General features: G+C 55.0%; 1 protein-coding gene across 2 annotated transcripts; it reads right to left on the bottom strand.

The window, feature by feature from the left end:
• Positions 1-27,661, bottom strand: IRS2 (insulin receptor substrate 2). 2 transcript variants are annotated; one of them, XM_059143939.1, is made up of 2 exons: positions 23,130-27,660; positions 1-1,505 (listed from the first exon to the last, which is right to left on the bottom strand). In XM_059143939.1, exons 1-2 carry the CDS (start codon positions 27,112-27,114, stop codon positions 1,501-1,503), a joined length of 3,990 nt encoding a protein of 1,329 aa, XP_058999922.1. In that variant the 5' UTR covers positions 27,115-27,660; the 3' UTR covers positions 1-1,500. The 2 variants fall into 2 exon arrangements, with proteins under 2 accessions (XP_058999922.1, XP_058999921.1); XM_059143938.1 differs by lacking the exon at positions 1-1,505 and adding an exon at positions 20,332-21,060 and having other exon boundaries at positions 23,130-27,661.

Below are 27,661 nucleotides of genomic sequence, written 5' to 3'. Positions count from 1 at the left end.
ATATATATCTATATATTTATATATATTTTTTCTCCCAAAAAAAAAAAAAAAAAAAAAAAAAGCTCCCATCTCCAATGAATGAGGACTATCCCCAGCACACAGGCACTGCGGACGTGCCCGTGGGAGGGGGCTCGGCAGCCCTCCGCCACGCGTCAAGGGGGCAGCGCGGTGACAGGACATTCTGCTGGTCAAGGTCAGCAGTTGTGGGCGACACCTGCGGAAATCCGAACACTGGAAACACGTAATGAGGGTAGTCTTGTCGGGAACTTCTCGACAAGTCCGATGTACCGTGAGGTTTTTGTCTCCTCCTTTTTCTTCTTCCCTTAACAGCACCGGGGCCAGAACAGCTCTTCTACCAAGTTCTTTGCTTCCCTTGTCTTTTTTTGAGTTTTTGTGTGTGTGTTTTTTTTTTTTAACTCTTGCTCAGGACAGCCTCATTGGCTGCCACAACAGCATCGAGTAAAGATAACACACTTTTTTTTTTTTTTTCTTTTAAATCTGCCAAAGCCGTGACCACCCTGGGATCGCTAGCATGCCTGCGTGAATTTTTGGTTAAAGAAATGCAAGCTCAAGGTTAAGGACAGCAGAGACATCTGAGCTTGTGAACAGGACCAAAGGTTTTTGCAGTCTGAAGTACCTACAGAAACATCTACAGAGAGAAGATTCGACAAGTCTGTTAAAGGGAAAAACAGGTATTTACCCCTGCCCCAACCCCCCCCCAACTCCCTAATATAGTTGATGATTTTTTCAAAAGTAGGTTGCTTCAGTTACACATCATTATCGTGATTTATCAATCCATCTTCGAAGTCCAATCCCAAACTGCCTTTCCGTCGAGAAACATCAGCCCCACACTGGGCTCTGTCTGAGTAAACACGCAGGGACCTGGATTGGAGCCCACGGAGCAGATGCGTCCTGGGACCAGTTAATAAGGCTGAAGGGCCGTCTTCGAGCCGCGCTCAGCAGCAACGTGCAGAGGTCCCGCCAGCCCCCCCGCCGCACAAATCCGGCTTCACCTGGAACTGAGGTAGGACTGTGGTAGGTCTGAGTGCGTGCCAGCAAGTGCCAGAGCTCACCACCTCCGTGGGCATCGGTAGAACCTCCCAGCATGCCGAGGGAGCGATTTGCTTTGCCAAAATGAAAGTAAGAAGAAATTAAGACACTGGCCGTGATTTAGAAGGCCAATGGGAACATCCAATTTTCTTGAGAGTAACTTCTTCGGTGAATTTTGTCAACAAACAAACAAAACACAGCACGAACAGCAGAGTGATGGGTGCCCCCCTCCCCCACCGCGGGAGCCAGGAGGGGCAAGCGTCCTCGTCTTGTGGATTCAGAGTCTAATAGAGTCGCAGATGTTCCCAAACCTAGTCATTGCTCAGATCCAAAAGAAAATTGTAAGCAGCTTCAGATTTAAAAACAGAACAAAAAAACCCCACGCTGAGCATCCTCCTTTGATGTCATTCTCTGATGTGTGACGTCATAGTGATCAAGCCAGACAGATCCTCACTCTGGAAGAGAAAGGAAAGAAGTCAGTGGTGACTGTCACAGAACAGAGCCATCCTGAGTGAGAAAAAGTCCCCTCACAACCATGATGGACTTGCAAGCATGATGCACTCTGGGAAGAACCATCTCCGCACTGTGTTTTCTAGGGTGGGTGACCCCCCCGCCCCCGCAAACACACTCCACGCCCCTGGAAGCACAGCCCAGGGCTAGTGACTTGTGAGGGCCATGCATGCTCTCTGGTGAGGCCAGGCTTGGACTGGACACAGAGACAGGACGCTGCCCTTGCCCTCGGGGACAGAAGCCATGGAGCCAGTGGCCAGCCTGCTGGCCCGGCTCTCAGCAGGGGCTGCGGGGGAAAGCTCACGAGAGGATGGACACCAGGACCCAGGAGCACGTCCCGGAAATCATGCCATCGGGGGTTGGCAGACACATGGGACAGGCAGTGATTCTACAACTGCCTCGGAAAACCATCCGCCTGGGTCATGTATCCCATTCCGAAAACGGCGGGGACCACACACGTTACTGCAGGGACATGCTTGTCGTCCCACACCCTCCCCATGGGCCTCGCTGCCCCGGGCCAGGTTAGGTCACTGACCCCCAGAACCTGCAGAAGCCCACTGATGACGCAGCCGTGGGACCCCCACCCGCCCTAACAGCTTCCTGCCTTCAGGCCCAAGGATCAAACTTCAACCTGTTCCTAATTTTCATCGTTTCCAGCATGTTTTTAACTGCCTGTGCTCTTTAGTGGACAGACTGAGTTGGAGACTTTGCCATTTGATAGCAAACTGTCTTTCTTTTTAAACTTCTTGGCTTTTTTTTTTTTTTAGATTTTATTCATTTTGGGAGAGAGAGAAGGCACAAGAACAAGAATGAGCAGGGGTTGGCGGGGCAGAGGGAGAAGCAGACCCCTCACTGAGCAAGGAGCCCGACGCGGGACTCGATCCCAGGACCCGGAGATCATGCCCTGAGCCGAAGGCAGACGCTTCACCCACTGAGCCCCCCAGGTGCCCAAAGCTTCCTGGCTTTTTAATCAAATTGCCGAGTGGTCTGTTTGCATCACCCCTCGCTACTTCGTCGTCCCCGCGGGAGCCCGTGTGATGGCCCGACCTGAACGCTGGGACCCCTCCAACCGCGGGCACTGCCATACTCCATCTCGGACTCCCAACTCTCCCCAGAAACGAGCTCGCGTTTTGTCCTGAGGCTCTGAGTGGGAGGTGAGTCCCTGGCGGGCCCGAGCGAATGTTCGGGGCACTGGATCCGCCAACACGAAGGTCTGGGGTAGCGGCTGCCGTTAAGGATCAGCCAAGCGTGGTGGACTTGTCTCCTGCGAACCGCACACCCACCGCCTCGAGAACCGCGAAGCAAGTGCGTCGCTCCATCTCCCGCGCGGAAGGACAGTCCCAGAAACCTGCAGCAGCCGCCCCCAGGACATGCCCCGCTCACGCAGCTGACTCTCGGGGGCCTGGTGGCCCTGCACACCGCAGGCGGAGGGGGCGCTCCATCCCGAGACCCAGCTCCCAGCACCGGACCTCCGGGAGTGCCCCTCCAGGGCACACCGGACCTTATCCCTGGGCGAATTTTGTCAAAACCTTCCCTTCTGTGCTTTGTCAGTGAGCTGTGAGGAGTGACGGAGGACAGCAGGGGGGGGCTTTCATTCCTGCATTTGTGCAGGTGGTGACTCTGCAGGACCAGGGCCTCCCTGAGGCTGGGGGTGCTGCTGGGGGAGGGGGAGCCCCCGGGGGCAGGGAGTGGAAGCAGCCGGAGCTCGGAGCTCGGCTCCCACACGCCCTCGCCGGGGCCAACGGAAAGGCACCGGGGCTCCGAGGGTCAAGAGGCAGCGGCCTCCCAGACATGGAGCTGCAGATCGGCAGGCTGGCCCTCGCCCCCCTCCCCGCACCCTGCTCTGCTCCACCCCCCCCCCCCCCCCCGGAGCCTGGGAACCAGCACATCAGCCTCTTCCTTTGTTTACTGACTTTCAGAGGAAGTTGAATGATCTCTCCTGAAAATTGATCTGCTTCATCCAGACTAGGAAAAAAGTCTTCTAACATGACCAACCTGACATCCTTGCCTGCAAGTACGTATGCTTTCTAAGAGTGATACAGCAAACTTTCATGGGCTTTATTATGTTAATTCTACTAGGAGCAAAGTACAAATCATGAATTTTATGGTCACTCCACACAGAATATTCACCAGGACAGAAGACACCCCTTGAGCCCATTAGGTGTAGCAGCAAAACAAGAAAGAAACATCGAGAACCACACGTTGCCCGTGAATGTGATCGCCAGGGTATCCGGTGCGGTCCTGGGGGTACGCGTCTCCAGGGAATTTAGACTTATTGGCATTCGTTGAATTTGTCAAATCATCACACACAGTGCTGGTCTGCGGCTTAGACACTGCTTTGGAAAGAAACCCATTCCCAGAAGCACAGCCCTAAAATTAGCTGATTCAGAAAAAAAAAAAAAAAAAAACCTTGCATTAACAAGATCTAAGTTGTTCCGCTGGACACGTCACCTGGCCCGCTACTCCCGGTCTTGTGACAAAGGATGGCCGCAGGAAGGACAAGCTTCCACGCGCCTGGCACCCTCATTCCTGGGAGGACGGTTAATCCCGGGACTTTTCTTAAATTAAAAGAGCAATCAGAAGGCAAATAAGCAAGGGCGTGTCATTAAAGACTCCGCCTTCAGTCTGCTCTGCTCTACAAAAAGAAGCGGCAGAAACAGAAAACAGTCACTGAAGACCTTGTCATAAAAACAAGCGGGAAGGGTCTTTGCCACGTGTGTTGTCCGTGGTGCGCGGAGCTCCAGGATTCCCACTATGGTGTGCTTCGGGTCTAGAATGTTCTAGAGATAAATCGGGGAAATCTGCACTGGCAAATTAATTCAAGCAGCATTTCCGATACACATTCCGGCTCAAGATGTTTTCGTTTTGATTTCTCAGGAGTCTGTGGGTTTCGGGTGGCTTCACAGTCCATGTTGCAGAGCCAGAATTCAGCGCCCAGCCCTGAGTGGTGGCGAGTCGGCCCAGGGAGGCCCCGGTTCCCTCTGCAGAGAGCCTCGTGCCCACCTGCGTTCCACGCGGAGCCCCGGGGCAGGCTGGGTGGGGGTGCGCGCGGGGCCCCATGCTGGCCCCCCTCCGGGGCCCCACGCAGACAGAGCCCCACACCCGACTCCACGGTGCAGGGAGCTCCCAGCGCAGCGGCAGGGACCCGACCTGGACCCAACGCGACCGGACTTAACCCTTGCAGGCACTTAGGAGAGTCGCAGAGGACGACTTACGTGACAAAGAAACAACATATTCTCAAAATGAAAACCTCTATTTCCAGCGGCAACTATGATTAGGAGGAAAGAAACCTGCAATGAGCCCAGACATGCCCTTTGGCCCATTTAAACCTTTGATGTTAAACACAGACTTACAGGAGAACATCAACTGTTCAGTTACATGAGAAATTCCTAGAAAAATTACCCTGATAATACAGTATCTCCGCACTTGACTAAAGGCAAAGCTCTCCTGACTATACCAGCAGGGGAAAAAAAAAAAAAGTACGGTGAAATGTGATAACAAACAAGCCAGAGATTCTAAGAAAAACGGTTACTTGAACTTTTCATTTAAATGGGAGAAAAAAAAGAAAGACACACAATTTAAAAGGAAACTAGGGAAGACGTTCCCCCAGGACAAACGGAGGCAGTGAATTACTTCACCAACCCTACTCGTGAGAGACTTCGAACCGTCTGTCCTATGAGATCACCGTTTCCACCGACAAGCAAGATCACTGCATCCTGACGGCTGCTGCTGAAGAAATGTCCCAGCCCCAAGTTGAAACCCGATGGAAATGACACAGCACAGACAGGACGAGACGGTCTAGCCCTGGAAGGTCAGAAAAGGGGGCTTCTCCTCCTTTCGCTCCCGTTTAAACCTTCAGGTGAGACCTTGTGTTCATCACCGCACACCAGAGCCCCCAGGGGTCCCGGGCTGGGGGTCCCAGCAGACTCCCACCGCACGTGTGTGTTTCCTTCCCGTGCTGGTCAGTAAGAAGTCCGACGCACACTTCCTCCAAGCTGTGCCACCGCGCGAGCACCCTCTGCACGCGAGGCAGTGGCGTCCAACAGTGCAGGAGAAACAGGACGCTTGCCCAGGGGGCAGGTCCCCCTGAAGTCCTGGGGGACCCTGCTCTTCAACCATGAAATGTCAGACCTTCCTAGGTACTGACCAGATGGCGGAGCGTCAGAGACTGGTCAGCAGTGAAGGATGGACTGTAGCTGTCCCCTGGGGCCCCTCCCTGCTCCGCTGGGGCCGTCACTGTCCATTGTTACAAATAAGGACAGAGGAGTGGGGCTGGGGAGGGGGAGAGAGGGTCTGTGACTGTGACGGGGTCCCTGGAGTTTACACTCTTTACACAGCCCCAAGGGCTCGTTCCAGAACTCTCCCCAGTGACATGAAACCCTGCCCGGGCCATGGGCTGCGGCCACACACACCTTCCTCCCCTCTGAGGAGGGGAGTGGAGCCCTCAAACCCCACCTGTCCCCAGCATCCCGTATAATGCTTGGTGGCCCTTCCTAAAGCTTCAGTGGATTACCTTGAAATAAAGACCCATGTGGTTTACGCCATCTCTCACAGGCAGAAAGCTAAAAAAAAGGGGAAAAAAATTCTTCTAAAGGAGAACGAATATTTAGGACTGTCTGAGGCCCAACAGAAAAGAAAAACCTCTTCAGTTCACAAGACAGAGAGCGAGAGAGCAAGAGAGACACAGGCATTCTAAGGCAGAGGTCCACAAGTATGACAAATCTGACCTGTTGCCTGTTTCTGTAAATAAAGTTTTATTGGAACAGAGCAAAGGCTCATTCATTAGCAGAGGGCTGCTTCTGCACTCAACAGCAGACGGGAGTGGTCCTAGAGCACTGCCTGCCCCTGGACAGGAGGAAAACTTTGAGGACAAAGGAGGCTGAAGCAGTCAAAATAACACCATATATATTTCCATCTGTGCGTTACACCTGGAGACTAACGGATTCTCCCTCTGGAGATTCTCTGCAAGCTTCCGTCCTTCAGAAACGCAACACCATGGACGGAAAACCACGCTATCTTGTTACAGGCCCTGCTGAAAAGGACGAAGCAAGTCACGCACTCATTTATGAAGCCCGCACGCTTTGGGGATTAACTTCCCTTACCCGTGGCTCCTCTTGCTCGGTTCTCCATACACAACACGTCGGCCCTGCGTGCGTATGATTATCACGAAACACAACCCACCTTCAACAGAGCTGAGCTCACAATATGTTCGCGCAGGTCTCTTCTCTTTCCGGGGCCATCTAAGAACAGGAACAGAAGCACGACGCTTCTGCCCTATGGAACAGCAAGAACGCTGGGCCCAGTGACACCACGTGCATTAAAAGTGCGCGTGTCCAGTGAACGGTGTCATCCTCTCCTCGGATTTAACACGTTATTATGCTTACGCGTTGACGCTGATATAAAGAATGTGTATTTTATGTAGACTACAAAAGTGTTGGTTACATTGTTGTTACCTGAACTTCTCAAACCTAAATATTATGTGTTTCGTTCAAAATTAAGGCATGTACAACAACAATTTATTCAAAATATATTCACCCCAAATATCCTGTTTTCGTATCTCACTTCTAATGCACGTCTCTCTCCTTCAAATACTTAAATACTTAAGAACTGCTACGGGGGTTGTTTTAACTTTATGATTTCACCCCTTTTTTGTTTTTATTATGGAAATCGAAATAAGCGTTTTTTGCAAGTCTGAAATTATGCCAAATACAACTCAGATCCCCTCTATAATATCACTGAATAGGAAACAGACTTAGAGTAGTTAAAAAGGGATGGCCTGAGGATTCTAAAATAGACTTCGGTTTTTACATTTAACAATAATACTGTAATTTGGAAATGTATTAAAAATAGAGAATAAGCAGTAAAACACTCGTCTTTCATTGCAGGAAAAAAGAAAGACACATTTAATGGCACCAGGAAGATTCTGGAATCCACTGCCCCCCACCCCCGGCCCGCCTCACCCCTGCCCAGCCATCTCCCTTCTAGCCAGGAGCTTCCACGGGCACCACGTGCACCAACGTGCACAACCGTGCCTGACGGCCTGAGCGGCCCCGGCTGCCCCGCAGACGCCCTCCCTGTCCCTAACAAGCTCATAACACGGGGTGTCCTTGCTGTCTCTCGGGGGCTCAGAACTGAGCTCATTTAAAGGCTCTGGTGGGAATGGGCAGCCAGCCCTCAGGGGCAGGACCCCCCAGCGAAGTCAAGGCTGACGGCCCTGCCCTGCTGCGCCCAGGCCCACTCCCACCACCGCTCATCTCCAGAGCATCTTGGGAGCTTAGGAGTGACTCAGGTCAAGCCATCCCCAGCCCCTGGAAGCGAATGCCATTCCAATGGCTCAGTACGCCGTAGGGGTGGATGGCCACGGGTCCCACCGGAGTCAGGGTCTCTGGGGCCCAGGATCCAGCACTGACCAATCCGTTCCTTCTTCTAAAAACGGGGACCTTATGGTCCTGCGCGGAGTTCCTCCCTGGGCCACGGAGAAGCTACCAAAGGAGACTTTACATGGGCCGGTTACACAGAAAGCAGTCAGCACAGTCCAGAACACACCTGAGTTTCTGCAGCAGAGGACCCCATGCCACTGGCCTGACTTGCGCCCTGCGGCTGGGTCCCTTAGCTTTCTTCCAAGCTCCTGTAAACGACACCTGCTTGTCACCACCTGTCCCTGCGAACTACAAAGACTTCTTAGCAAGACTCGCAGCCCTGGGCCAGCAGCCCGAGTCCCCCCACGGCGCTCCCGGGGCTCGGCGCCCCACCGCGACCTCTTGGCCGTCCGGGCACTTCTCCGCATTCAAAGCCCCACCCGCGGACAACAGCATGGACTGGACGCGAAGGCAGCAAACAAACCGATGAGCGCGGAGAAACAAGGGCAAGGGGCTCCCGGAGCCACGTGAGTAAGCCTCAGGGTGGCTGCACAGAAGCAGACAGAAGCCGAACTGCTTCTCGGGGTGGCTCCGGGCTGGTCACAGCTGCCCGCTCCTAGCGCAGCACGGACGCCGGCGGCTCGCTGCGGGACCCAACGCACGGATGGGGCCGGGGTCGCGGCCGTCCCCCCGTGGGCAGGTCCCCTGCAGGCGCGTGAGGCAGGGCAGGCACCCACGCCTCTCCGGGTACACAGCGAACCCCGAAGCGCACAGCTAGCTGGGCTCCGGTCGGCGGGGCCACCCGCATGGGCCTCTGTGTCTCCGGTTTATGCACAGAAGCGCAGCAAACCGCAGATGAGCACTGAGGCTCCACGGCACGCGAGAGAGACCCACACCCAGAGGAAGCACCATTTATTCAAGCTCCAGGAACGATAAACGCCAAGGCTAAGCTGCAAACCATCTTTGTCAAGTTCATTTACTGAAAAGTAACATCACGTGAGACAACAGCTGCCCACGGCCAGGCCCTCCAGGGCAAAGGGGACAGGATAATGGTGGCTCCTGCCCCCAGCCCCGGCCCCACCCCAGCCCACGGGGGGTCCACCTCCACAACCCCCCTTCCCAGCCATACAGCACCTAGGGCAGGGTGGGGTGCCGCGTGTGCTCTCCACCAGAGTGCCAGAGTGCCAGAGCCGGACCCGCTCACGGCAGGTGTCTGCACAGAAGAAGGGCTCTCCACCGGTGCAGAACTCAGTGGCCCGACCCGGTGGGCATCTTCCATGCTGGCTTGCTGGGAAGGACTTCCCACAGGACAGGCTCTGGTCAGGGGCCCAGCCTGGGATTTCTCACGGCCTCTTGGGAGATTCAAGAGGACGAGCAAGTTGAACACCTTGGCCCCGGGCGCCTGCTGGAGGCCAAGGCCGCGGCTGACATGCCCAGAGCCAGGAGAGCTGCCGCTGCCGTGCTCTGGCAAGGGAGAGATTCCCGCAGGGATGGAGGGCCCCAGCTCCGCCCACACGCGGCACACTGGGGCCAGGAGCCCACAGGCTCTCACCCTCCCCTCTCCTCTGGCGAGAAGAAAGCCGAGTGAAGAAGCAAAACGGCTGACCAGAGCAAGACACAGCTTCCCCAACAGTTCAAAGCTTGGGGAGGGGGACATAGGACACTGGGTATGAAGACATCTCTCCTTCCACTGCGAGAAGGCTGGATGGCTCGCGGACCGGCCTGGTCACATCCCCAGTCCCTCCAAGCGGGACAGAATTCTCTAGGACTTTTAGAATGGATTTAAAAGACACACACCTTCCTAGCCACCTGTTTAGGGACCAAAATGACAAAACTGTGACAGAGCGGACAGAGCCTCTCACCGCGGTTCCATCACACGTCGGAGCGCGGTCCACCTGCCGCAACAGGCCACCCACGCAAATCATTTCCTCCGACTCACAGGTACCAGCACAAGGATTCGGTGACACACAGTCCACAGGAATTAAGCGAAAAACAACGGTTATTTTCACGATTTTCCTTAGAGAGCAACAAGCCATTCTGCAATTTCTACCTGTTGCACTGAACTGACCACAATCGGGCTTCGAAGTAGCCTAGCCCAAGAGGAATGGGAAAAAAACGGCTTCACTCTGAACACTGCCTGCGACAGCGAGACCCCCAGGGGCTGGGGTGTGGGATTCTGCCGGCCATCTGCTGTGGAGTCCACGGCGCCTCAGCCACGCATCTCTGCGAAGGCCCTGGACACGGCCTGGACGGCCACTCAGGGACATGATGCCTCCCCCTCCCGCGACTCACCGCCATGAGGCCTTCCACAGTAAGTTCTTTAGAGTTTAGGCCCCAGAGAAATCAAGGAGACCCATGAGCACAGACGCACTTTCTAGCACGCACACTTGAGCACGAAAACTGAAATTTCCCATTTCTGGCCCGGACGAGGCAAGAGCATCCCCAAGCGGAGGACCTGCGCCCAGGGACGCAAGCCATCAGGAGAAGGCCGACGGAGGAGCCGAACACGGTCTGTGTCTGCTACCGTACTCTGTACACAGTTCACCAAAATTAAGTGAAACAAACCTAAATCCTGAAGACGGACCTCCATGCTACGTCAAGTCTGAGAACCACAGAAGCTACAAGTACCTGCACACAAATCCACGTGCAAAATGTGCATTTGCCTCCCACACAGGCTGAGGCAGGCGGGTCCTCCCCGTGGCCGCGGGTTCCCCCCCACCCCCCGCCCCGGGGCCGTAGCTCCCAGCTCACTCAGCACCAGCACTGTCCTGTCGGGGTTCTGGCCAAGGAATACAGGGAAGACTTGGTTCCCATTGGCTGGAGGACGGAGCCAGTCCGCTGCACAGCCAGAGCCGGGCACTCCCTGGGGCAAGCAGAGCCTGCTGGGCCCACAGCTCGGGGTCCATCGTAAGCGACCCCACGAGGCCCTGACCCAGCTCCCGACTCAGCCACAGTCTGTCTTGTCAGGGTGACGGCCTCTCCCCCCACCCCAGAGAAGCCACTGCGTCGGATGGAAGACTCAGCACGAGGCAGCAGCAAACCAACCAGGGCCACACCACCTTCCAGGCCCAGGGGGTCTCTCCAGCCTCAGGTTTTTCCTCTAAAACGAAGAACAACAAGAACCTCCCTCCAAGGAGGTCCTGAGCACTCGACCTCGTTCAGAAACGTTTTATAAGTTCTAAGGTGCTTTGCAGACGTTTGTGTAACCAAGTATGTGACTCCTCACGGAGGGCTTGGCTGCTTATCTCGGTTACCTGCACCCCGTGGCATCGCAGGGCCTCAGCACACTTTAAGGGCTTCTGCCATCTTCTCTGCTAGTTTGGAGAAGTTTGGAGAAGCAAAGCCATCTCCCTCACCAGGCAAAAACCACAAGATGAACGGATCAGATGACTCCGGTAGGAAGGTTTTTAAATGCTGTGTTATTCCGAAGATTCTACTCTGCTTTTATACTGTTAAATACGAGCTGACAGCTTTACAACGGCTGACCAGGCCCTACAGGTCACTGTCACTTGTCACCTCTTTCATCGCCTGATAAGCTCTGCCTTTCTTTCTCCCTCCTCAGTCACACAGATCCACTTCTATTTCTCACTAGGGAATATGGCAGCATCTTCTGCCCCAGGGCCTTTGCATGGCTATTTGTTCCCTCTGCATATGTGGATTCTCCCCCCAAACCGCTACAAGACCTGCTTCCTCATCACCTTCAAGTCGTCCCCTTTCCCCTCTCCTCCCCAGTTTATTTTCTGGAGCATCTGTTACTACCTGCAATGCTTCACCGTCTGAACCCATTTCAAAATTACATTTACTTCTAGTTCTCAAATATAGACCTGAAGACTGAATACCTTTCAGTTTTCTTTTTAGCATGGAAACCGAACCAGTTTCTTTTTAACCCACACTTTAATATTTTTCGAGCACCTGAAACATTTTAAGTGTTAAACAAGTAACAACTGGCATCTTTGTAATGAAAAAGTATTCAACAATTGGATTGAATCTGCAAGTTGAAGGCAGATCTGACCTGACCTTTCTGCCACTGTCCCTGGGCACAGGGATACCCACTGCCCTTCCTTCTCTCAAGCAGCCCCTAGGTGAAGTCCCCAACCTCCCAATGAGCAACTAAAAGGTAAAAGCACAGGAAAGTTGCCTGGAACCACCTCCCACATCAGCCTGATGGGCTGGTAACACAGAGCCGCCAAGCCGATGGACTGCCCGCCTCCAGCCAGAGTGGCCACCGTAGCAGAGGATGGGGCTCCAGCAGCGGCAGGTCCCAGAGGCTCCATGAGCAGAGAGGGATGCTGGTGGCCATCGGGACCCTCCTCTGCACAGGAGAGAGAGGGGCCTTCCCAGCTAGGTCACGAGGTCTATAAAAGGACAGGATCTAGGCATTCATAAAGGGCTTCAGATCCACCTGCACTCCATCAAAGTTGTGTTATAGCTGGGTCTTAAGCAAACACAGTCCTATTTGGAAATTATTAGGACAGTGGCTAAAAATCTCCAGGTTCACTTTTCACGGAAGGGCACCCGGCGTGCAAGCAGCCGCCGCAAACATTTCAAACGTGGGCTTTCCACCTGGGGGTTGCACAGTCAAGGATGAGCTCACAGAAAGAACTCCCACCAGCCCCACTGAAGAGAGCGCGCTCTGTGAAACAGGAGCGGGTGGTGGGCCGAGCAGAAGCAGAAGATGCAGGAAAGGGAAGCCATTAACCTAGTGCGGGAGGTTTCTGGAAAACTCCCATTGACAGCGAAGACTGGGCACAAAGATCCCGGGACAGTTCCAGGGCACGGGCTGGAGTGAGCTACACCGAGCAGCTCAGACCCCAGCCAAAAACCGATCCAGAATCCTGAGAGGTCACCCCAGGGTGTGGGGGGAGGGGCCCCGCGCTGGAGATGCTCCCCCATCAGAACCTTCGGTGAGGCCAGCCCCCGTGAAGGGTGGACACCCACCTCTCGGAGTGCTGTGGGCAGTGCCCCTGGAACAGCAGGCGTGGGGAGCTCCGAGAACAGAGGCTGAAGTCACATCGCCCCTGCGAGGACTTGGACATTGGGATGCACTGAACCTCAACCGAGTGACGGCTGAACCATCTTTGACTCTAGGAAATGGCTTAAGATCCGAAGAATTCTGAACATTCCAGCGGAACAGGACAGACTCCAGAGTGTGGAGATGAATGCTTATCACCCTGAGTTATTCTAGGAACTTAATTAAATGCTCCATGCCAGAGAAACTTGGGGTATTTTACTGCTGGGGTTATTTCATTTGGAACGGAGGCTACTAATAAACCAGCCCTACTGATAAGCTAAACTGCAAATAATGATAAGAAGTAGAATGGAATTAAGGTGAGTCAGTTCTTCTGCCTCTTTAAAATTCTGATAAGACCCCAAATACCAAATTGGCATTATATTTGGAAGCCACACAAACTTCAAACTTGAAAAGAAAGCGCTCATTTGAAAAACTGTCAAAGTAAGGAAAAGCTAAAGAATGTTTTTAAATTCATTAATGTTTAGAAGTTTGTCAGGCTTTCATATCTAATATTTCCACACCATGCATCATTTAAGTTTTCTTTTTTCTTTTTTTTTTTTTTTTAACTGAACTAGCTGTAGTTAGTTTTCTGATGCCAACTATAATACAACTGTACCCTCCGGGTTTACAATATCCTAAAAAGGAAGAAATGCAGCAGTGTTGCAACTAATATATTTTGCTAAATCCTACCTAAACATTTTCAGTTGACTGTACATTTAGAAGTCTACTCAGCAAACAAATGAAACTCTTTGAAGACATGTCTTCGAACTTATTTGATATATACAACCGGAAGAGGGGAGGAGTAGCTAATCCATTTCATCTGTGTACACAAAGCGCTATTTTTGGTCACATTTATGCCAGAAAACAATTTCTGAAAACGCTACTCTCATGTTAGAATAAAACAGAAGCACCCACTGCTGGTCTCCTGAGTGATGTATCTTCTGAAACATGCATCCAGGCTGCTGCGTAAGACTGACTGCTTTCTAGCAACCTCGCCCGCCCGAGGGGTCCAGGAGCTCCACAGTGTCCCGATGTCCTCGTGCCTCCGCTTCTCACCTTCCGACCAAATCAAGCTGCACCCTCCACACACTAATCCCTGCCTGGTTTAACCCTGCTTGTTGCTCAGAGTTTCTAAAGCATGATTTGCTTAGTTTTCAAACTTAGTAAGAACATCCTAGCCTATTTCCAAAACTACTTCCCCACCTCACAATTCCCCCAACTCATCCACCCACCAGGTGCCCGACACCCAGCTTGGGGACAGGAGAGGAGGTACTGGTCAGACCCCTCAGTGCAGACAACTCCCCCCCTCCAACCCCCCAGCCCCAGGGGGTGTGGGCGTGGCTTCTCCAACAGGCCTGGGAATCCCCGGCCTTCATGGGGTGGGGGGGAGACACTGCGGTCCCTACTTTGGCTGGCATCCCCCGTGCCCCCATCCCGCACACTTGGCAGGGCAGCTGTGCCTGTTCCAGGGGTGCTCTATGGAAGGGATCCAAACCTTGCCCAGGGAAAGACTGCTGAGCTTATCTCCGAAGACTCCCTACAGAGGGGCACACCACGATCTTTATGGGTCAGCTTTTCTATTTATCCTGATAAGTACTCCTCAGACCCAGAAGCAAAGAGACAGGGCACTCTGAACACTGCTCTCCCTGCTCCCCAAAAAGCTGCACTGATGGGGAGGGCAGAGCAGTGGCCCCTGTTTTGCTGAGTCCCCCCCCCCCCCCCCCGCCGCGGCAGGCGGCCCGGGTCCCGCGCAGCTGGGTAGATTACCGGGTCTCCCTGTCTACCAGGCAGGCGCGTGGGCCCAAGGCTGCCATCTGCTCGGATGGAAGTCGGCTCTCTGAGGACGCGAGGGACCAGCAGCTCATGCAAACAAAACCGAGTCACCCACAGCCGCACAAGCCCACGGATCCCCACTACGATTCTTAAAACTACGGACAGCTTCTGAACTCGCGTTGGCGGACGTCTTCCCTTAATGCCTCGGAAAATGGGGTTGCAGTTACATCCTTAGGAAGGTAGAAAAACCACTTTTCCTGGTGTAAAACTTCAGTTACATGATTAAAAAAAAAAAAAAAAAAAAGTCTTGAAAACAAGACAGGCACTCGTGAAAGAACCCAGTGTCCAGAAGATCACCACCTAGCAAAAACTGATGAGTTCACTTATCGGTCCTTAGGCAAATTCTAAATTGGTTAGTTTTCAAATACACTCATCATTAAAGAGGTTAATGACTCATTTCTTAGGAAACTGTTAATGGACTTATGCATAATGAGGAGATTATGATATTTCACTTATAGAATGAATACATCATAAGACACCTCAAGCCATGACCAGGACCACTGTGCAGGTTGAACCCATCACGGAGATCAAGGACGTCTGTCTCCCCAGATGAAAGAGGATTTTCCAGTTGAATTATGCCAGGAATTTTCTTCTTTCTTTCTTTCTTTTTTTTTTTTTTTAACAAGTGAGTACATGATCTTGAATATCGGCCAAACCTTCGCTCTTCTGCCTCACAGTAAACACTGCCCACATGGCCGTGAGCAGGCTCGTTCCCGGACTGACAGCTCACAGCCTCGCTTCAGTGTGTCCCCTACTTCTGGTGACCAGACCTTTTAGTCCATGCGTGGAACACAGTGTCCCCAAGTAAGACAGGCAGATAGCACTTCTACAAGCACTGAGCTGTTCTGCAGCGAATGACAGCCCCGGAACAAAGTTACTCATCAGTACACAAAGGACCCACAGAGACAGCGCACACTCGATTCTTTCTTGATACTATTTACAAACATTTCTACCAACCAATTAAATGGTGACCTTGGAGAAGACGTCTGACCTCCCTCAGGCTCCCTGTTCACAACCTTAGATGAGTTACATTATACCAACACTTCCCAGCCCTTCTCCCTTCAAACGCACTGAACTCCATCCCTTCGGGTTCTCCCCTGCTTCGAGGAAGGAGTCTGAGTGCGTGTGGGGCTGGGAGGGCGGGGAGGGGTCTTCTCGAGGGGAAGGCACAGCCAGCTTTGCTGAAGTAAAAACAGCTGGGGGAACAGCAGCTCTCCTTACCGCAGACCCCCAGAGCGCCGGGAAGCCAGCCTGGAAACCCCCAGAACCCGTCACCAACCAACAACCCAACACAATGAATGACGCCAGCCACACCACGACAGACAGCCGTCAAAGACCCGTCGGATTCCAAGGTCTTCACAATGCGGGCGTGTCACTGGTGTAAAAAAGTTAGGGTGCCGTCCCCCTGCGGGCTACCTCCTGCTCACCTGCCCACATTTCCTTGGGAATGAATAAATACCCGGAAGAAAAAAAGAGAGAAAATGAAGTAACTATCCCCAAGTGAGACAAAACACCACACAGTCCCCGGGAGAGTTGCCGGGGCAGGTCCACGGTCAGGTCCGCACGTAACTACTGGCTGGGAGCTTCGGAAGCACAGACCAGGAGACGACAGGACAGGAGGAAAAGCGCACGAGGACGCGAGCCCAGGTCGCCGCCGGACCGCTCGCTGGGCCTCCCAACAGTCCTCCTTTCGGCTCGGGGAACCTGGCGAGTCCCGGAGCTGGGTTTTGGGGCATTACGTGATACTACAGGTAGGAAAATGTCTCTCCACCATGAAGTGGGAAAACACTTTCTGGATCTTAAACAATTCCTCTGACCTAAAGGGGATAGGGACGCACAATAATCCTTCAATATTGATCAGGATAATGGTTACGCTGTCACCACCTCCAGCTGCAGCTGCCCATCAAGCTCTGGGACTGTCAGTTACCCACCACTGGAGGCAAAAGATGGACTGAAAACACCTACTGATAAATTTGCGGGGAGAGAGCACTATCTCACACTCATAAACACGACAGGCTACGCATTAGGACTACGGAAAAGCATAAATCCTTCGGAGAAACATATGGATTTTAAGGTAATTATGAAAATCACATAATATAATGAAATCTTTCACAATCCCCCTTCTTACACATTAAAAAACTGAAATTTAATACTAGACTATAATAATTCACACAATGATTTATACCAATACCAATAGTGGGGCTAGATTAAAGCACCAGTAAGACTTTAATTGTACTTGCGGTTTTAAAGTTTTAACATGATTAGAGAATATGTCATTATTCAATATTCGAGTTTCAATTTAAAAAGAAATTCACATCAAGCCTCTTGGCGTATGACCAGAGGAGGCATGGCGACCCTTACCCCATTACACACACAAACAAAATATTTCTTTCTGGAAAATTTGATACTCAAAAATCAATACTAAAGGGGTCCCTGGCTTCAGTCATTTGAGCATTAGACTCTCGATTTGGACTCGGTCCCCATCTCGGGGTCGTGCGATCGGGCCCCAAGTGGGGCTCTGTGCTCAGCACAGAGTCAGCTTGTCCCTCTGCCTCTGCTCCTCCCCACATCTCTAAAATACGTAAGTAAAACCTTAAAAATAAATAAATCAATAAAATCAACACTAAAATAAAACCCAGTATTTACAAGGTGCTATGAACCTTTAAAGTTGATCTATCACAAAGTTTGACCAAATATTCCAAATTTCAGTAAAAGCACAGCAGGCAAAGACTATTTTGTAAGTCTCTTCTGTGGGCATCTACATCATGTGTGACGTAAGCGAAGAGGGCAAATTGGAAGACGCGTTCACCTGACGGGAGTTTTACCACATCTCTGGACATGTAAAAGCAACTTTAGGCAAACTTAGTATTATTCCAGTCCAATCGCCAAGAAATCAGAACCACTAACTTGCCGATTTTATCACTTGTAAACACACAGCCTTTACACGGTGACTATCTATCTATCTCAGTGTTCCCATGCAAGGAATTCGACGAAGCAGCAAGACCACCACACCCGGAAGGACCCCTTATCGCTTGCTTCCACTGAGCAAGACAGTAGCCTACAAAGTGTGCTCCGGCTCCCTCTCCTCAAACCTGCTGTGCCTTTCCTGTTTGCGCCCAGTTCAAGCAAGTTTCTGCGGCTATCGAGAAACAATCTGATCATTGCCAGCAATGTCCAGCCTCGACATTTCCCCCGTCCTGACGAGGACTCCCCCAGCTCCCCGCTGAACTCAGTCTGCAGGTAAAACACACACAGAGCTTCCCCCACTGAAATTCAGAGAGTATGTTTTCAGAAAACCCACGGTCTGATCAATAACATGCTTATTACGGATCATGCGGGAAGATCAGAACATTCTGTTTTTATTTGTTTACTAAAAAGCCAATGTTAAGATGCGGTCCCCGTCTCGTACAGAAAGACACATCCTACCCCCGTCTGTACTAAACAAAATCAACAGCGAATTCCCCTATTATTAGTGGACTCCTGTGAAGAACCGGCTTTGGGCGGGGCTCTACTGCCCTCTGAGTTTTTCCCCACTCTACTTGGCAACGCAGATAAGAGTAAAGTTACATTTTCCCTTAAGTTTCTAAGGTGAAACGGGAACACTTGATTCTGCGCTACCCAAAAAACAAAACAAAACAAAAAGAACCCTCTCCACGTGCCAAATCTGATACCAAAAGTTAACCAGCTCCTGGAACTATGCTTCTACAGAAAATGCCTTAGTGGGAATTTTAACAGAAAACCCATTATACTCATGCTGTTTGTTAAACTGCTGCAAGTTCTCCTCTCCAGAAAAAAGAGAGATTCATTTAATCCACAGAGCTCCAGAGAAAATAAAACATTAATTATCTATGAGAATTCCTTTTGTGGGGGAGGGGACTGCGGAAGAGCAAATGCCTTCAGCAAACTTCGGAGGTTCCCTATGGTGTCTGACAACTACACAACCCCAAACTGCAGGAGGGGCGACCCTAACTGAACCAACCCAGGCCCAACACTGGATTCAGCAGCTCAAAGTTGAAGGGTTCTGGTTTCCTTTCAATACACCCCATGCTGAGAGCCAACACTACCCGTTAACAACAACAACAAAAAAAGATGTATATTCTAATTGCAAATTTTCATCTTGACAGTATCTTTTACATATAAACAAATCATAAAAGGTAATCAAAAGGGCAGTCTTAATGCAGTTTCCGCATTAGGACGCTGTTTTCCTCAACTGTTATTTTCCTATGTAATTTAACCACTGCTTCTCTGCAATGGATGATTATCTATGCACAGCATCTCAAGTTAAGTAAAGGGGGGGAAACACGGTTCTTCTGGACTGGAGCGGAACTAGCAAGGAAGCAAAAAAGACACATGTTTCTTAAAAGGGTATTAGCTCCATTTTCAGATTGAGGTTTTTGGCTTTTTTTTTTAAGAACACTCATGGGCAAAAGTGACTTTCCTGTAAATACTCATGGTTTCAAGGCAGTAAGTATCAAGGGCATCCGTGGGTTTATAAGCAGGGCCCTTTAGAAGGGCACTTTAACTGTTCTTCATTTTTATGCTCTGCCGGACTGCCCAGCAGCCAAGGACACGGAAGGGAGAGGGTTATAATTACCCCATTTTACAGACAGAGAAAATGAGAAAGTGGGGTTGAATGGTTTTCCTCTGTCCCACAATGACTCATTAAGATCAGCAACCAGAAACCTGGCTTCCTGATTCCTGGTTTAATGTTCCACAATACTATGCTTCCTTCTATGAAGTACTATTTTTATAAAGGTTTCTCTTCCAATAAAGGAAGTAGACCAAGTCACGTGACTTTCATTCACGAAAGTCTGTGTGTTTTCATTAGCACCTGAGTCCTCTGTTCCTGGGAACAGGGCAGGACGCCGTACATTATTATCTTATTACCACAGGAGCTGGCCAACCAAAGCAGGAGACCACACACAACAGAAAAACAAAGGGCATGTGGTTTGTCAAGGGACCTCATAGGAGTTCTAAAAATGTTCATGGTCTTTGCTTTCAGATTTCCAATAGGCAATCCTTTCAAACGTAAATCGTGATTATATTGTTCCTTTGGAGACATTCCTCTCATCCCCAGACTCTCTGGCCATAGGACATGGATGAATAGTCCTTTTAGCAAACAGAATTTAAATACACACGCTTTCAATGGTAACTCTTATCTAACCTGCCTTATACATACACGAAAACCAATTTTAGAATAAAATCCCACGACAGAGGAACAGAACACTGAGATAGCACTTTTTACAACATACAGCAACCTCCAATCATAGGACAAAATGTACACAGTTAGTTTTCAAATGCTGCTTTAAAACAGAATAGATCCATACTCTAGTTCCAGTTCTGAAACAACAATGCTCGGACAAATGGGTTGGATTTTTCTACACACACACACGCACGCAGAACACGCAGTAAGACCCTTCCCTTGCTCCCAAGTAAGGTGTGTAACTTAGAGTTTAATTATTATTTGTTCTGGGTTAATATATATAACTACTGTATCACATATATTATTATATATTAACCCAGAACGCGTGCGCGCGCACACACACACACACACACACACACACCCCAAAGTGTACTAACTTGTTTCCTTCGCTAAGGCACAGAAATCCCACCATCCCCAATTCTATTGTAAACAACCATCCAGTCTTGCAGGAAACCAGTATCTTTGTTACCACTTATGCAAATGCCAAACCCTACCCAAACAACCCCAAATTATTCTGCTTCAGCATAATTAATGACGTCTCCGCAGGGGCGCCCGAGGAGCTCAGTGTGCACACAGAAGCCTCCTCTGAGCACCAGGCCCGCGCACGCGATGACCCAGGAAGTTCTTCTCCTATTTCATCTTCAAAGAATCGCTTTCCAAGTCTTCCTCCCTATAAATCATTCTCTCAAAGGACGCTTATCTCCTGTGAACTTTTTATTCACGAGCACCACAAACCAATTTCTACACGCGCACGTGAGTTACAGAAAAGTGGACGTTCCCTCTGAGTTCCTTTCTCCGCAGACCACAGCTCGGTTCCCGTCCATAAAGACGACATCCCTGTCCTTCCTGTTTCCTGGTCCCTGTCGCATCCTTTACTGGATCTCCTGAGCATGCAGTCCTTTTAAAGAACTGGTCTGGGCTCCGCAGCGGATCACAGCTCTCTATTTGCTCCAAAAGAGTCCGGCGCTCCTTCTTACCAGGGGGCGTCCATAATGCCCCCAGAGACCGGAAAAACAGCAAGCAAATCCGGCCTCACCCCTGTTCAGCCAGCGTGCAGCCTGTGAACGGCTGTTTCGGTTTCAGAGTCCTGAATCCTATAGGTTGAAAGGAATTTTATACTGGTGGGAAAACCAACAGAACAAAGCGAGATCAGGTCTCCAACTAGACTCCTCCCTGAGGTTGAGAATCTTCTCTCGTCTGCAAAGGTCATTCTATCGTACACGAATCACGCTCCCGAATGTATCTCCTTTATCAGAAAGGCCTAGAATCCTTGCAGGCTTGGCCACGTAAACCCCAGCTCACTCCTCCTGCGGCTGCCAGAGCCTGCTCCCGGGGCCTCGCGCGGTCCAGTCCAGGTTTTTGCTGCCTCCTTCCCCAAAAGGCCTAAAAGGTGTTATGTTCTCAGGCTGCTTTTCTGATTAGAATCAGATTTCAGCAAAATGTACTTTCACATTCACGAGGGCATATACCCTATACACCCATCTGGGCGGACGAAAAGAACTTTTTGTGAGGATGCATCTCTCCCCAGACCCAGTTCCAGTGCTGCAGGGGCCGTTTCTCCCGTCTGTGTCCTGGCAGGCGGCTCTTCCCTCCACCCCGGGACTCACACAAGCCATTTTTCTGAAGTACCTGCAAGGGCTTCACTTAACTCCAAGTGCAGTGACCTTCAGTGGAGAGTCGCCGGTTACGGGATACATTCCGACCAGTTCCACGGGATCTAATCAGATGCCACAGCTCTATGCTCCTGGTAACTCCCTAGGACTCTCTCCTCTTTCACTCTATGGTTTAAATGAACCCAAACAGCTCTTCCCCTGTCCTAACAGGACAACTGCCTGTTTACCCTGTCGCTGTACTTCCGAACGCCAGGGACCGACCGTCCCAGCAAACTCTAAACCCCATGCTGGACTCAGGGGGCATTCTGCTACTCTGTTTGTTTTAAGGACAAAGGGCACACACGGATCCCCAAGCCCCTGAGATCATCCCCTCGGACCCTCGGCAGCCTGCTGACCTCGGGCCAGCACAGAACTCAGGCTACGGAACCCTTTTTGCTACTTTGCGTTTTGGGATTGGTTCCCCCAGAGCCTCTCCGTGCCTAGCAGCCCACCCACCACCACCAAAGAAAATGAGGAAACGAACACTGGCTCCCCCTTGTTCTCCACCGCCACCCCCAGCCATCTGAAGTTTGAGATCCTCAGAACACACCACCAGCCGTCCTCCTCGTGGGTATCTGATGAGTCTGTGAACCATACAGGGCACCCTCCCGCCCAGTTGTTCCAGAGAAGACCCATGAGGTCGTCTTCCACTTGTTCTCCCTAAAGCACTGATACTAGACCCCGCTGCACGTTCCCATCACCTGGGCCCGGGGCCTGCGGTCTGCCCGCTGGAGGCTTCCCCCGCTTGCGTCTGGGCCAGGCCCCGGAGGTTAAGTTCCTCAGGTGAGCCTCAGGGGGACAGGGCACTCAGAGGACGCCCCCCAACCAGCAGCATCAACACAGCCTTCTTAGGAAGGCGCACTCTGGGCCACACCCTAGACCTCGGCTGTCAGAACTTCTGCAACCCCACCACCCGGGTTTAGCTCAGACCAGGTCACGGCCATGTAGACCTGGACTCCGCCGCTTTCCTGCCGTGCGCGGGCACCGTCCCCATTCCAGACCCTCAGGAGAGAAAATGGTTCAGTGTTCCCCGCTGCAACCACCAAAATGGACACTCATTTTCCAAATGACTTGCAAACCTGTAGTGATAACCTCTGAGCCGCTACAAAGATCCCAGGTGGGTCGTGGTTCCAGGAAAACAAAGCAAAAGGTGCGGCAGCTGTCAAACTTAAGGTCAAGAACCCGCAGCTGGCACTGTGGGGCAGCTGACCTGGGAAGACACCGTCCTGGGACCCGATGGGAAGAGGGGGCTGGACCAGAAAAACAAACCCGCGCCTCCTGAGTGGGAAACGTCACCTTCGACTCCAAGACCGCCGGACGACTCTTGGTGTCTGGAGAAGGAGGAAGCCAGGGGAAGAGCCCCAAGGAAAACAAAACAAGAAGGCTGGTCCGGTATTTGGGCGCTCAGGTCAAGGTACCAGAGAAGAGAATGGCAGTGAACCCAGAGCCTGCCCACGGGCTCCCCCCCCACCCGGCTTCCACCCGCCAACCACAAGATCCAAGGGCCTCACCTTTCACAACGGTGGCCTCCTTCAGGTGATGGGACAAGAAGTCAATGCTGGCATAGGTGTTGGCGGTGGGGAGGGCGCCAGGTCCCGGCCCCCCGCAAACCCCACTGCTGCCGCTGCCCCCCACAGTGCTGATGAGACCCCCGAGGCTGCGGGTCCGGCCCCAGGAGCTCTTGTCTCCGGGCTGCGGATGCGGGTGCTGCTGTGGGGTCGGTGACAGCCCAGGCTCGTCCCTCACGTCGATGGCGATGTAGTTGAGGCCATTCTGGAAGCCGGCAGAGGTCTCCCTGCACATGGGAGAGCTGCTGCCCCCGGGAACGCCCACCAAGCCACCCGGCTGACTCGGGACCCATGGGCGTGCCTGCTGGGGGGGCGGTGGCTGCAGCTGGCGAGGGGACATGGGGTGCTCGTCACCCCCACCCAGGACGCCGCTGCCGCCCCCTTCACTGCTTTTCCTGAGAGAGACGTTTTCCACGGAGGCCGAGTTGTGGCGCTTAGGGTTATGGGCGAAGGACGGGGACACGGGGGTCACAGTGGTGGTCGAGGAGAAGGTCTCGGAACTGTGGCGCCGGCGGCCCCCCTGTGGGTCTGCGCGGATGACCTTGGCTCCCCGGTGAGGGTCTGGGGGCTGGCTAGCCTGCAGGAAGGCCTCGACACCTGACACCTGATCCATGAGACTCAGCCTCTTCAAGCCGGACGTTGGGCTGGTAACACGGGCACCTTCCGGCTTCGGGGGGGCCGCGATGGGTTGTGGCGGGGTGGCAGCCACACCAAAGGCCATCTCGGTGTAGTCACCGTTGTCCCCGGTCTCCGAGGACGAAGAGGAGGCAGCGCTGGGGCCCTGGCAGGCGGACGCCTGGGGCAGGCGATACAGCTCCCCTGGGGGCGGCGGTGGGGGATGCTGCGGCTGCAGCGAGGAGGCGGGGGCAGCGGGGCGCGGGGGCAGCGGCGGGTAAGGGGACGGGGCCTCGGGGGACAGCAGGGCATCCAGGGAGCCCACGGGGTCCCCGCTCTGGGTGCCCGGCTTGGGCGACTTGGGCGAGCTGAAGTCGAGGTTCATGTAGTCGGAGAGCGGGGAGCGCTGCCTGCTGTCGCTGCTCGTGCCCGGGGTGCCGGAGCCCAGGGAGGAGGCCGGGCTGCTGGCGGACAGCAGTGAGGACGAGGAGGCTGCGGAAGCCAGCAGCGGGGGCGCGGGCGGAGACAGGCGAGCTCCAGCGTCGCCAAAGTCAATGTTGATGTACTCGCCGGGGCTCTTGGGCTCCGGCGGCAGAGGGTACTCGTGCATGCTGGGCAAGGTCTGCAGCCCCTCCAGGGACAGGCGTGTGGGCCGCACTAACCGGGCACGCTGGTTCAGGAAGCCCTCTGGGCGGCCGCCGCTGCTGCCACTCGGCCTGCTGGGCGAAGGCACTACTGGGTGAGGAGGCTGGCTGTGGCCACCTCCCGCCACAAAGGCGCTGCTGGCCGGCGCAGCCCGGGGGCTGGACGGGGGTTCGAGCCTCTCCTCTTCCAGGATGCGCCCCACGGGGGAGCTCATGAGCACGTACTGGTCGTTGTCGCCGCTGCACGTGTAGGGAGCCTTGTAGGAGCGGGGCAGGGAGCTGTAGCAGTAGCCAGGGACTCCCCTGAGCATCTCCCCGCTGCCATGCAAGGCGGCTGAGAAGAAGTCGGGAGGGGTCCCTGAGGTACCCGCGTCGCTGGGGGACATATTGAGGTAGTCCCCGTTGGGGAGCAGCTTGGTGTCAGCGTTCTCCATGGACAGCTTGGAGCCACACCACATACGCATGTACCCACTGTCGTCGGGGGAGCTCTCGGCTGGGGAGCTCGTCTTGTAGCTGCCCCCGCTCACCGGAAAAGCCCTGCTCACCGTAGGGGTGGGCGCGGGCACCGCGGTTCCCGTGGGGGGCAGGGCTGCGGCAACAGCCGCGCGAGGCTGCAGGATCTGCTTCGGGGCGGACACGCTAGTGGGGCTCATGGGCATGTAGTCATCACTCTTACAGCTGCCACTACCCCCACCCAGAAGGGCCACGCCAGGGGTCATGGGCATGTAGCCATCGTCGGCACCCAGGTTACTGCTGGAGCTCCTGTGGGACCCGATCTCGATGTCTCCGTAGTCCTCGGGATAGGGGTGGTAGGCCACTTTGGGAGACGACGCGGGGCAGGTCGGGCAGAGGCGGCCGGAGCTGCCAGAGAAGGTGGCCCGCATCAGGGTGTACTCATCCAGGGACGCGGAGGAGGGCTGCGGCACCGGCCGCTGCCGGGCAGGCGTGGTCAGGGAGTAAGTCCTCTTCCTCAGCCCTCGGTCCAGGTCCTGGCCCGCGTCCCCCGACACTCTGCGGTAGGGGCGGCCGCAGTGGCTCAGGGGCCGGTCCATAGTCATGTACCCGTACAGCTCGCCCCCGCCGCCGTCCCGGGCCGGGGGAGTCTCGGCGATGGACTCGGGCGTGTTGCTCCTGTGGCCGCCGAAGGCTCTCAGGTCGCCGGGGCTGGAGCCGTACTCATCCAGGGACATGAAGCCGGGGTCGCTGGGGGAGCCCGAGGCCGAGGCGCTGCCGCTGGAGGGCCGCTGGCCGGCAGGCTGGTGCAGGGGGTGCGGCAGGTGCGGGTGCGCGCCGGGGGGCGGCGGGTAGGAGCCCGAGCCGTGCCCGCTGCTGGACGACAGGCTGCCGGGGCTGGTGGCGGCCGGGGGCGAGCGCGCCACGGGCATGGACATGGACCGGCTGTGCTGCAGGGCGCCCCCTGCCGTCGCCGGCGCCGCCTTGCTCGCGCGGGCCCCGCAGCCGCCGCTCAGGGTGTGCGAGCGGCTCAGGGGCGCGCGCACCGGCCCGGGGCTCAGGGGACTCCCGGCCACCGACACCGGCCTGCCGCCCGCCGCCCCCGCGCCCGCCGCCGCGCCCCCGTCGCCCTCGCTGGCCGTGCGCACCCGGCACGAGCTGCACTTGGCGGCCGGCGGGGTGGCGGCCAGGCTGTCCGTGCGCGAGCGGCGCACCAGGCCCGTCTGGCTCGGGGGCAGGTTGACCAGGTGGTGGTGGCGGCGCGCGCCGGGGACGCTGATGGGGTGCGTGGAGGACGAGCCCGACGACTGGCTCTTACTGCGCGGCCGGAACTCGAAGAGCTCCTTGAGGGCCTTCATGGCCTCCAGGATGGTCTCGTGGATGTTCTGCGCCACCACCGAGTCGTCCGCCTGCATCCACAGCTCGCCCGGGCCCGTGACGGCCGAGCGGCCCACCTCGATGAAGAAGAAGCTGTCCGAGTGGCCGCAGCGCCGGATGTTCATGAGCTGCAGCGTCACCGACGGCTGCTCGCAGTTGAGCTTCACGAAGCCGATGGTGCGCGCCGACAGGCACAGGCGGTACACGCCCGTCAGGTTCTTGCTCTGGCCCAGGCCCTTGGGCTTCAGGTTCACCTGCCACACCTCGCGGTAGGCGGCCGTGGCGGGCGCCACCAGCCCGTAGCTGTCATCGGCCGCGGCGGCGCCGGCCGAGCCGCCCAGGGCGCCGGGCAGGGAGGCGCTGCAGGACGCGGCGGTGGCGGCGGCCGGGGGCGCGTCGCCGGCGCGGCCCTCGCTGACCAGGTCGGTGAGCGCGCGGTACCAGCCCTCCTGCTCCTGCTCGTTCTCGGCCGCCACCGCGAAGTACTCGTCCTTGGTGTAGAGCGCGATCAGGTACTTGTGCTTGGCGTCGGCGCGCTTGTTGATGTTCAGGCAGCAGTCGAGCGCGATGACCCGCTTCGGGGCGCCCGCCTTGCTCCGCCACTTCTTCTCGCTCTCGTAGTACTCGAGCCGCGGCGGCTGCGGCGCCGGCCCCCCGCCCGCCGCCGCCGCCGCCTCGTCGCCGGGCCCGCGCAGCACGAAGAAGCGCTTGTGGCCGTGCTTCTGCTTGCGCAGGTAGCCGCACTTGCGCACGCTGTGGTTGTTGTTGTTGTTGTTGTTGAGGTTGGGGCCGTCGCCGCCCGCCGGCCCGGGGGCCCCGTGCAGCGGCGGGCTCGCCATCGCCGGCGTTTCAGGCCGCGCCGCCCGGCCGGGCGCGGAGGAGCTGGGGGCGCGCGTGGGGGGGCGGGGGCGGCTCCCTGCCCCCCGCGTTCGTCCGCCGGAGCCCGCGTCCCTCGGGCCCAGAGGTGGGGAAGGCTGGGGGAGGCCCGCGGGGGCCGGCCCCGAGCGGTGGCGCAGCGCCCTCCGCGCTCCCGGGCCCCGGAGGATGCCCGGCGCGGGCGGTGGCCGCCCCCCGGCCCGGCTGCCCGCGGCCGCTGCCTCCCGGGCGAGCTCTCTCGGGCGGCGCCTGGGGGACTCGCGGGCTGGGCCGAGAGTCGGGGTCCCCGCGCCGAGCCGCGGGGCCGAGCCTAAGGCGCGCGCAGCCGCACGGGTCCCGCCGCTGCGCCGCGCTCCGGGGTGCCGGGGTGCGCCCAGGCACTCGGGGTCCGCGCCGCCCCCGGGGCTGCTGCCGCTGCCGCTGCCGCTGCTGCCAACGGCGACCCGGGCTCGTCGCGGTCCCCGCCGCACAGTGAGTAACACATCGCGCACCGAGTGACTGAACTAAGAA

Source organism: Mustela lutreola, chromosome 13 (genome assembly GCF_030435805.1).
Source record: "Mustela lutreola isolate mMusLut2 chromosome 13, mMusLut2.pri, whole genome shotgun sequence".
NCBI classification, from domain to species: domain Eukaryota; kingdom Metazoa; phylum Chordata; class Mammalia; order Carnivora; family Mustelidae; genus Mustela; species Mustela lutreola.
Note: the sequence above shows the minus strand (reverse complement) of the source record. Positions and strands in the feature narration are given on the sequence as shown.